Source organism: Montipora foliosa, chromosome 3 (assembly GCF_036669935.1).
Source record: "Montipora foliosa isolate CH-2021 chromosome 3, ASM3666993v2, whole genome shotgun sequence".
Lineage (NCBI taxonomy): Eukaryota > Metazoa > Cnidaria > Anthozoa > Scleractinia > Acroporidae > Montipora > Montipora foliosa.
Window position 1 is genome coordinate 10932992 of NC_090871.1, and position 11853 is coordinate 10944844.

General features: G+C 38.9%; 1 protein-coding gene across 2 annotated transcripts in view; it reads right to left on the reverse strand.

The window, feature by feature from the left end:
• Positions 1 to 11519, reverse strand: part of LOC137996747 (mitogen-activated protein kinase kinase kinase 4-like) — a 30416-nt gene extending 18897 nt beyond the window's left edge. The window contains exons 1-7 of one of the 2 annotated variants that reach the window (XM_068842306.1): positions 9910 to 11519; positions 7848 to 8611; positions 6885 to 7043; positions 3508 to 3665; positions 2317 to 2424; positions 1479 to 1662; positions 194 to 258 (exon numbers count right to left, since the gene is read on the reverse strand). In XM_068842306.1, coding sequence (XP_068698407.1) covers positions 194 to 258; positions 1479 to 1662; positions 2317 to 2424; positions 3508 to 3665; positions 6885 to 7043; positions 7848 to 8611; positions 9910 to 11500 — 3029 coding nt within the window. In that variant the 5' untranslated portion in view covers positions 11501 to 11519. The remainder of the gene's footprint in view (positions 1 to 193; positions 259 to 1478; positions 1663 to 2316; positions 2425 to 3507; positions 3666 to 6884; positions 7044 to 7847; positions 8612 to 9909) is intronic. The other variant, XM_068842307.1, reaches the window with a different exon arrangement.
• Between the last annotated feature and the right edge of the window lie 334 nt (positions 11520 to 11853).

Sequence of the window (11853 nt, forward strand, 5' to 3'; positions counted from 1 at the left end):
CGAAATATTCTGGTCAGAGCATGAGTTGAACCTTGGGCTTTCTATGGTCATGCGAGCACATCTTACTCTACTTCTTCTCAAACAAATTCTGGCTTCAATAAGTCAACCTTTTTCAATAACCTTGAATTTATAATAACCTACAGATCAGTAGAATATCAATCCCCTCCCCCAAGCTGGTGTTTACTGTACTGACCATGTTTTTTTGGCCATTGTTCTCGGAACAAACATCATAAGACCAGCAGTGTGCCTTGCGACAACCTGGAAAATAAAAGCTATATTACATGTATATCTCTCAGATAGTACAGGCACTATAATAGGCTAATTTCGCACGCCATATTTTACAGTAAGGCACACTGTACAGCACGCTAAATTTGAAATTTTGATGCAATATTTGAAAGAAAGTTTGTCATGTTGTTTTAATATGTGAAATAAACTTAATATGTTAAACTGTTTGAATCTTGCAAGCAACTTTAATTTCAAAAAACGAATGATAATAATTATTTTATTAATTGTTTGTCAGATTTTTCACATGCCAATCATTTGAGGTACAGTAGTTGAATCTTACGTTTGACTTAGACTAGTTTCCTTTCTTGCACTTATTATCACGTCATGGAGATATTAATAATAAATATCTTACTAACCTTGATTTCTTGGTCTGTACTGTAAGTCATGGATCCTCATTGGCCATAAATCAACAGAAAAACTTGCTCCGTAACTTACAGTACAGACCTTGACCTCCATTAGTAATAGGAATTAATGCAACAGTCAAAACAAGTTCTCACTCATAAATGTGTGTAAAATAATAATTTTAAGTTATCTGACCATTAAATTAATGTAAATGCAATAGTGAATTAACCTTGACAAGAAGTATTTTCAATAACCTTATTCCAGAATGTACCCAATAAACTAAACCATGAAAGTTGCCTGGGAAAATGATACTTTAAAAATTTAACCTCAGTCAGTTTCTACCTTGCACATCCTGGAATGGCATGACTATTCTGTGGTGGGGGGTGAGAGGTGGGGGGTGGGGTGGGGGGGAGGAAGGAAGGGGCTTTAAGGGGTGAGGGGTGGGAGGTAGGGGGTGGGATAGGGGGTAGGGGATGAAGGGTACCATAGCTAAAAAAACCAAAACCTTAACAAAAATGCCAACCTTAGGCCTAAACACTGTACTTCAGATAATGCTAGGGCTAGGGTAATAGTATTTTTGTGAAGGTTTGGGTTAATAGGGTTTCAACTATGATACCCTTCACCCCCTACCCCTCACCCCCTACCCCAGCACCTACCCCTCACAACCCTACCCCAGCCCCTATCCCTCACCCCCTACCCCCACCCCCAGACTAGTCATGCTGTCCTGAAATCCCAAAGGGCAGCATTAGGAAAACAAGTAGAATGAAGCAAACAGTAATCCATGACAAGTACAGACCTAAGCTGTGTATTTATGATTGTCAAAAGATTACAAGTTAAACTTATGTGTTAACCTGTACATGACCACTGGCTTCCAGTCTCGTCAACAACTCATACACAGGTACATCAATGCTAAATTTTGCAGCATTTTCAAGGTCGCTTGTTAGCTTCTTGGCAAATCCAAGTGCTTTGGAGGCTCTTTCTCTTGCTTCATTAAAAAGGTTTTTAAATCCTCGGCAGGCTTCCAGAACCTTACGCCTAACAGTGAACAATACGGCATTTATTTTTAGTACAAAATATAGAAAATCAAAAGACGACAAGGAACAGTTGTGTAAGGTACATGTAGTTTGAAGCCCATTAATTAATATTAAGAATAGACAAACAATGAATGATATAATTTAGTATAATACACAGGTGATTATACAAAATCACGCGCTCTCATTGGCTTGCTATCTCCGATTATCAGCCCATAATCACCTTGACGGACAAAATGGCTGCCAGTAGTCGTTTTGCCAAGCTGATTAGTCCTTCTGGAATTAAATGCCATTCTTATGCAAACATTTTCTTTTGTAGAAGTTTAATTAAAACACAGACACTAATTTTATGAGTGAAAACCACAATTAATTTCTAAAGACAGCGAAACATTAAATGTAACACTAATGTTAGGAACACACGAGCCCAACAAATTGATCTGCTCCCAACTGTGTGGCTTCATAGTTCAGTTGGTAGACGGCATTGCACCGGCATCGCAGACGTTGTGGGTTCGAATCCTGTTGAGACCGCCTGAATTTTTCAGATGTCTATAAGAGACAATTAATAATTTTTTTTTTTTGCTAAAATTGCCCAGGCAGATAAGTGAGGAACATTTCTCTTTTGACTTATGTTACTTTCAACAGTAATGTTGAATATTACCTAAGATCATCACTCTGATCAGTGTTGTTATGGAGATCTGAACAATTCTGGTCCAGCTCTGACTCCAGAAAATCACCAGTTGACTGCAGCAGGCCTGAAGCCATTACACTACAAAAAGTAACATGGGAGATTACTCTTAAACGCAGACATGTCCAGAAATGTATGTAATTATATGCACAACGATTTCAATAAACATCACAAAGTGCCCTCTTGCTCTTTTCCCCAACTTCAACATTACTTGCGCGTCTGGTTACAAACTTTTAGAACCCCCACCACCAGTCCTGAAGTACAGTTGTAAGGATAAAGAGTAGCATTTGCCCTCACGAAAAAATCAGTTACCCCTAACCTTACACTTACCGTACTGAAGACTTTGGCACTTTGTGTTGGATAGAGCGATTTTTGTATAACCTTGAAAAGGTGTTCGCAATTTGTTTCACGGACCAATGTTTGGCAAAATTAAAACAAAGCTTTTTCTTATTCCTGCCAAGGAAACTCCTAAAATGGGCAGTAAACAGTTCGATTGCCCAATCACATTACTTCGTTCCAAATGACGCCAAAGCAAACCTTTCCAGAAAGATCCATGGAGAGATGACATTGTTTGTATTGTTGACATTGGGGCTTGCTCCCCCTTAAAATTTTAAATTTTCCTGCACTCTGATTTTTTTATTTTCATTATTTTCAATTTTTCATTTTCTCAATCAAAAAGTGATGAAAATGAAGACAAACAAAACACACGTGGAAATGGTCACGCAACACAGAAGCGTGAAAAATGGTTAGAGCAATCCCACTTATAGCAAGTATGGTGCATTGAATAATGACTTTTGTCGCTGAAAATGGCATCAAAATCCAACAATGATCGAGCAGGGATATTCTCCAAAGGTTTTGTATGGAAAAGATTTGGATTTTTACCCAAAACATGTCCTAGAATCAGGAACACAGACAACACAAGGCAGCAATTGTGTTTTATTTTAGAACTCAAGGTAAATCTTTATATTAACTTTCAATTTGTTTTGCTCCGTAAATATTCATTCTGCAGCAACCATCACTGGTAAAATTGACTGGGCTCAGCTGTAACAGGTCTTACAGCTTACACCCTCTAATGACAGCGCTGAACTAAGTGCTCCAATAAGAGCCAAATGGCGGCAGATTCAACTAGTCGCAAATCCTTTATTCATTTTGTGCACTCCTTACCAAAATCTAGTTCCTCCTTCCACTTCTCCTCCTCGGATATGTCGACAGTGTTTTTTCACAAAGTTCCACTCCTCTTCCAGAATGTTTTTTTGACCTTTTGATGCCTGGGGTAGTCTCTGTACCAAGTGGATCACATTGTGAAGATATTCAAAGTACACCTAGAAAACAACAAAACAGTTTCATCTTGAACTTACAAAAACTATGGTACATGTAAATTTGAAGGGCTGGACAATCTGAGAGCCAGCGAGCCATGCGAATTTCGCATTTACGCCTAAGAACCCATTTCAAATAGCGCTGATAAACAGTAATTAAGTCTAAGGACCCATTTTAAAACGGTTAGCTTTCAATAACTGTGTGACTCACGTGTTGACTTGCATGGCTAGCCATGTTGGCTTGCATGACTCACAGCCATGGCTAGCATGACTTGCAGTCATACACTGTAGCTCCACTGGCTCGCATTGCTCGCAGCCATGGCTCCCATGACTTGTATGGCTCGCTGGCTCGCACATTGTCTTAACTCTAAGTTTGAAGAGATGATATTTTTTCAATGGTGACTCAAGGATACTTGGAAAAAATCCAAATGCTCTTTTGTGGGAGTCGAATCAACATGACATTTGTGTGACCTTCGGTTTACTAAATCAGATGCTCTGCCACTGAGCTACATGTATAATAATTATTATAGGATACTAATAGTCAGAGCTAAATGTATGTACTAGGGCATTAAACAAGGTTCAGGTGGCAATAATCTTAATATTGTCCTTCAATACTTCAAGGGCTGCAGGAATGGCATAGTGGTGAGAGCACTTGCCACCTCCCACCATTGTGGCCTGCGTTTAATTCCCGGACTTGGCATCACATGTGGGTTTAGTTTGTTGGTTCTCTATTCTGCTTTGAGAGGTATTTCTCTGGGTACTCTCAGACAGGTTTTCCGCTCTCTTCGAAAACCAACCTAGGAGTTGATATGTGTTGATTTGATTTGATTTGATTTCACTTCATTTCTGTACGGTGCCCCCAACAGTACCTCAGCACTAAATACAGTTGACACTTTAATAAAGTTCATTGTTGCTAAGGACCGAAAATTAATTCTCGACGAAACAGTGCATTCTTGCTATTGAGTTCTGTCATTGCTTCATCTACATGTACATGTACATGTAGAAAAAGCATCCAGACTGGATAAACAATAGTGACACAACAATAATGGCCAAGAGAAACAAGTCACTTATAGATTTTTTTTTTTACCATGCTAGCCTTACATGACAATGTACATGGCATCTAACAGGATGCGGCGATGCAGATCCGCATAATTCCCTAAAATCTGCATCCTCCGCATAATTATACTCATGTACAAGGTTAAATATAGGCTAGTTCCTGATTTCATTTGTGATATTTTCAGTACTATTAAAGTCTTGTAAATATAATTTTAGAAACCAAAATTTTGATATTCCTAGATTTAATTCTGTATTGTATGGTAAACACTCTCTTAGATATCTTGGACCCTTTTTATGGAACAAGCTAGATAAAAAAATCACTGAAACAAGCAGCCTATCTAGGTTTAAGCTTCATATTAGATGTAAGGATCTTACTGAACTGATAAATGGCAACAATAATATTGCCCTGTGTGCATAATTTGTACCTCTTAAGGTGTGCATGTGTTCTTAAAATTGTTTTGATTATTTTAGCATAATTTATAGCTTATTTCTTATCTATTAGTTATTATAATATTCATTATTTATTTTATCTTTATGTTGTGTCTCCAAAAAGGGGGAGCTAAATACATCGACACATGAATAAAGTTCATCATCATCATCATCATTATTTTCCGCATAAACGGAAAAAAATGCCTGATATTAGTGATAAAGCAGCCGCTTACCATCATCACAAACATAAAAGGCAAACATTTATTTTCCTGAACATTGAAGATCAATTGAAGAAAACACACCACTTTGTTTGCAAGATGAAAGGTTGTAAGCAGTTTCCACGCATTTTTCAGCAATGAGCCTGGACACTAGAATCTGTGTTATTTCTGGGGTTGAAATTTAAAAAAATATCTGGTCGCAATTTTGTGACAAGATATATGAAAATCTAGGTGCAAATTTAATATAGCAATGATATTGTTGACATTACCTAATTGTCATTAATGTGCCAACCAGAGCCTCATTGGCTGTCAAAACAAAGGGTCTTTGTTCAGTTATCAGCTATCGTTATTTCCAGCCAAGTGCGTGGGGATTTTTGAAGACGAAACATTCAAGGAGGTTCGCAAATGATGTGGCTTTAGCTTTGCATGAAAAAATCGCGGCTGGGATGGATTTTTGAGTCACAAACCGCCTCTGAGCTGACAACGGTCAAAATCTTAGTGTGCAGCCTTGACTTCGTCTTAGAACATTGAAAACACGGACTTCCCAAAACGGTAAAATAAGCTCCAAAAGGCACAAGAATACACCAGAGGTGAGTCATTTTTATTCATTTTATTGAATGAACATTAAATTGAGCATTTTTTAGGCTTCATAATCAATGGTATTTTATTTTCTATACAAAGTCTTATAATGCGTTTAAATTCTCAACGGCTGTTTGTAGTGATGCGAGCTTGGGCTGCCTATGGTATTGGTTGCAATTTCGAGTCCTAATTTACCATGAGCATTTAAATACATTGGATTGGCCTAATTATTCTTTTTACAAATTGTTTAAATTTCCGCATAATCCGGTGTAATTTCTGCATTTATAATCAAGGAATGGGTACGCATAATATGACCAAAAATTTCTGCATATTAATCTTTAATTTTTTGCAGCATACTATCAGAAGCCCAGTACATGTATGTAAGTCTTGACAGCTGCAAAAACCACTACATTTTCATGGAATAAATAAATTACTTCTTATTCCAATTATTGGAAATTTGTGCAACTCCATAATAATTCTTCTAAACTAGAACTAATGTTTAAAGGGGCTATGTCACATTATTTTCAGGTGTTTATATGTAAGGGAAATCTTTGGTTAATCACGAGTTTAAAACTTGAAAATGGTAATATGGCATTCCTTTCCTGACAAAAGTATTGTTAAATCTGAGCAAAAACGAGCTTTATCCAGGCAAGCGATTTGCTATAAACTTGAAAAACGTCGAGCTGACTTTTTTGAAGATTATGCAATCTGTTTTAATCTTGTCCATTTGTGTCCATCCATGCTGTGTTTCTTTTACGTTTTTCAACAGTTTTAAGTGGCTATGGCAATGTTTCATTCTACTTTTTGGGCATTTTGGTTGTCATGAAATTTTATCACTTCCCTCCTAAGATTGATACCCATAGATTTTACTCTACAGAAGATGATTTACTTGTCAGTGGAGGCTGCTTCAGGGCTTGAAAGCGAGTGCTAAAGTAGAAAATACCTGAAGTAAGCTCTGAAGATCCTGTTCAAATCCCTCAATGTCACTTTCAGGGTTTTCCTTGCTCAAATCTTCTGTGTTTGCGATTCCATCCACAAGATCAAGGTAGTAATCTTTGACAAGAACTCCTGCCAGCAGTACATCCTTACATTCCCGTAAAAGCTGTCAAAAAGGAGTATTCTAATGTCAATTAATGTGATATGCACACAACTTCATTGCACTCCCTCAGTTTTTATGTGAACATTGAATTCAATGGGTTACCCCAAATTATGTACCAAAATTTTGTAGGTTGTTTGGTAATTTCAAAGGTGCTGTACAAGAAAAAACACAAAAAAAGAGTGCTCAAAGTGTCCACAGACATCCTAAAGGCCGTCAATGTCAAGCCACTGACTTTACTTGCAACATGCATTCCTGGGATTGTAACTGGTAACCGTCACATAATACTTAGTTGACCCAATTCTTGGTCTGCCACCAAGCTGTTTCCTTAAAATAATTTATAAACTGGGTCTCAGGATTTCTCCCTCAAAACAGGCATTCAGTGTAAAAGTTATTGGTCCATTCATTTGTCTGTCAATCAACCTAACTTGTCCCAGATGAAAGCAAACAGATATTCCCCCAAGTCCTCAGGGCTGTAGCTAAGAAAAAAATTCATCTGGTTGAAGGTTCTATTGAGGTGGTTCGCACTCTGAACATCAAAGGGATCTGGTAACAAGATTGTTCCCAGTGTCTTGCAACACCCTCCACGCACAACCATAGTCAAAACAACGCTTTTATTTCATTTCCAGTACTGCCTTGCAGCCGGCTGAGTGAGTGAGTATACCACTGGGGGTTACCAATGATGGACAAGCTTTCTGTCAGCGTGGGAGGGAAGATAAGAGTGGAACCCAGCTGCGGTCCTCATGCTCCTAAACCCTGCATTATTATGTAATTCTACACAACTGGAAATAAAAGATTGACTGTACTAACCTGCCTGACGCTCAAAGGGGAAGGCTCTCCTTTAGGACGATGTTGTAATCTCAGACGTAAGGATTCATGAATTATATCCAATGGAATACGACATAAAAATAGGTACAAAGAACGGAAAGATGGAAGGCCACCCTTTTCAAACTCTTCATTCCAAATGTGATCTTCCAAATTCTTCCAAAGCCCAGGACAAACGGCATGGTGAGGATGACAGCTGCAAGGCGACTGGGAAACTTCTTCATTTTGTTCATTCAAAAGTGTTTCCAAATAGTTTACTGACATTTTCCTCTGTTCAACCGAAGTATCTTGGCGTTGACACGGATCAAAAACACAGGCTGAACAAGTTAAGGGAGGTGCCAGAGTCCTTCTGGCTTTCATCATTGTTGAGTCCAAAATGCCTCCTACCCTTTTTCCAAGCTTAATCAAACCCATCTTCTTGATGCTGAGGTCAACAAATGGTCTGTACCGTGTTGTGGAACTCAAAGCAATCCCAGAGAGGTTGCTGCTGGTTCTTGAAGGTCTGGAAAGTGAGCTGGATTGGGACTCGTAGGAAACTGTTCTGCGTGGTGATGTAGGGGTGCTCGTTTGAACAGCTACTTTGTTCTCGTCACTCTCATTGACATCCCTATCGTAAATATCATCGTCATTTTCATCAATGACATCGTCGTCATCATCATCAACATCATCATCGTAATAATCATCACTTGATAAGGAACCAGCTTCACAGTCTCTGTTCCAGCTCAGGTCAGATACAGGAAACACATCATCTGTCAAATAAAATCACCTCCTTATTTCCACTGATATTCAAGAATAAAGGATTACGGTACCTTTTGACCCTTAATGTCTGAGACATGCTAAATATCATCAGACACCTCAAGATTCCAAGGTCAGGGATAATATTTACTGTTAAAAACTGGATCTTTGGATAATGCAATTCAAGACTTTTCATTGGCTTAGCCATCATGATAAATATTATATGAGCTTTTAGTACCGGTATATACATGTACTAAAACAGTGGATATCACTGAACTTGCACGCTGATTGGCTACTCAAACTCCAGATATCCTAAATGCTACATGTATTCACCTCCGAGCAATTCATGTGAATTTGCACCGAGGAATAAATGAGTTTCAATCATCTTTTTGTGCAGATCAGCTAAATTATTATCTCACTGTTTTAGCTAGTAAATACTAAAACAACTATTCTCCTGAGTGTTGGTGGCCAGTGGTGGATAGTTGCTAAATATACCATAATTTACAAATATGGTAAGCATATACAGTACAATAGCTTAAAATTAAAAGGGAGGTAAAAACGTTTCACTGAGGAAACAATGGCAACCGGCAAAAATCGCCTCACACTGGAGTTAAATGAAAAAAAGTCCTTGAACTGTTACAAAAAGGCAACACCAGGGAACACATAGAAAGTCACAAAGTATGGCAGGAAAATAGTTCAAGACACATGTAGCAACTCCAAAACTTTATTTTGACAATTTAAGCAACCCCATCTGTGTTAGTTCAATAGCGTGAAGCAAAACAATGCAAGATGAGACAATTAATTTACAAATAAATCATAACCATTACAATTTTCTCAAATTTGATTGGTGCATTAACTACTTTACTTTTCACTAATTATTGTGTAGGGTTGAAATCGGACAAATGGCTGTAATCAGATAACTGAAATCAGACAGTTACATCAGCCAATCATATTAAGTGCACTCAGCTTAATCCACCCATCACAGAATTTATCACAATAACCATAGCAACAACCACTTACCCTACCAAACTGGGGATTTTCCAAAATGGACAAATTTGTAACATTAGACAGTGAAAAAGGAATGCATTAATTTTGTTTTCTGGGAAATTGTGATGTTTATGATTAATTGGTAACAGGACTTTGTGTCATCCCATTCAACAGCGCAACAGTTCTTTTTGTAACAACTTTTTTTACAGTGAATCTTTCCATTTTTAAATCCCACTAGCCAAAATTTTCCCTCCCTCCCCTTCCCCGGGTGTTTACCCTGTTGCAAACTCAACTTGATGGCCTCATACTACAATGTGGTTCTCACCTAGTTTTCCAAGGCCAACTTCAATCCAATCTTTCCAGGTTTCTGTTTCAACCACATCCACACCAACAAACTTTGCTATTAAATGTAGCTTGTGATACAACTCTCTTGTCACATTCAGCCAAAGGCACATGGTTTCAAATTTCCTGCTAAATTCCTCACTTTTGTACTTTGGATTTTGTTCACCTAAAGACTGCCGATTTGGGTACAAATTTTCCACTCTTTCAACTTTATCAAATAATTCAATAACCTGCTCTATTGCAGCTTTGAGCTGACACCATGAGCCTTCCTGGATGTCTCTAGCAAATTCCTTAGAGCCTTCATTTTGAGTGGAAATTGTCTCATTTGTTTTACTCAGGTCAAGATGTAATGTGGTTTTCAAAGATCTGAGATCATTTGATTCTGAACCATCCAAAGTATCACTTCCATCTGACAATGTTAATTGTTCACCATTTGTTAGGTTTGTGGCACATTCAGTGTTATGTGTGAACTCAATAAACTCTGTTGATTCTTCTTGAGAAGAGCCATTCAGTGTCACCGTTTCTGATTGGCAGTTGATGTCATTTCCGTCCTCAATTACATGAGAATTTTTCCCTTCTATCTTAACCTTGAAGTTTATTACTTCATCCAATACCTCATTCACACTGGCACGTGCAGCCATGAGATATTGATCCTGTTCACTCATAGATCTGTTTGCATGCCATGCCTGTAGCTCCAGCCACAATGCTTGTGACAATTCGACCTTCCATTTCTTGTTCTCTTCCGAGCTCTGACTTTCCACACTGCTGCTATGGATTTGTTGTTTCTGGCTCTCCTGCTGTTTATGCGCCAGTGAACCTAGCTTAATTAGCAGAGAAAACGTTCTATAGAAATCCATTCTGGCTTCTGGGCAACGTGGATTAACGTAATTCCGAGCTGAGAAGCTACGAGGGTCAGATTCCGAGCGACTGGCCCTGGGATGGCCACGCACGACTGTCTGTCTTACAGGAATAGATCCTGTGTTGGTCGCGTGATCCTCAATAACAAAAGATTCGGTGGAGTCTTCACAAACGCAGTCCAGTGACATAAACCGACTAGTTGATTCAATTTTAATACTGGGAATTTCCAGCGATTTGGCAGTATCCGCGATTACATTAAAAGATATCGCATCAACACTGGCCCTTTTCGTCCTCCTCCGGAATGCTCGTTCCGTTGTCAACAAAGCCGATCCCCGCTTTTTTCGTCTATCCAACTCCGCTTTTTCGGAGGGATTAGAACGCAGTTCGCGACTAAATTGTCCTTTTATAACGTTAGATACCTTCTCTTTCTCCTTCCGCAGTCTTTCCTTTTGTCGTCTGATATCTCTTGGCGGTGTGACTCCGTATGCAAAACTCTCAAGTTCTAGGCTTGGAAAGTCATCGGAGAAATCGTTCTCCGATGAAAACAAATCCACCTGATCCTCACACTCCGAGTCGAATTCTGAACCAGAACCCCTGTCATTCACGTGGTCTCCTTCAGCTCCTATATCGAAACCGCTTTCAAACAGTTCCGCTGGGTCGATCTCATCGCAAGGAGAGCCTGTTGGAAGCGGAGAGGACGCATCTTCCTCCGCCATCTTGAAGAGGCTAGTTCCCAGTCCCAGTTCACCAAATGGACATCACGGGAATTATCCCGCGGGTTCTCGGCCGCAATACCCCACATCAAATGCATCCTTTTGACCACACGGCTGGGATTTATGTCACATGCGTTGTTCAAGAGACGAAAATGACTTTTAGCTATCAATTCATCTCAGAACTCCAGGTTGCAGAAATGCCCAATAGCCCTTATCGGAGTTATCAGCAGTTTTGCCGCATAAACGAGGCTAAGGGGTCATTTTGTATTGAATTGACCCTTAAGGCTGTTTTGCATGTAGTTTTAAACAAAAGAAAATGTTCAACTCCAATAAGGTTCATTCTTTTGTTTTCCACC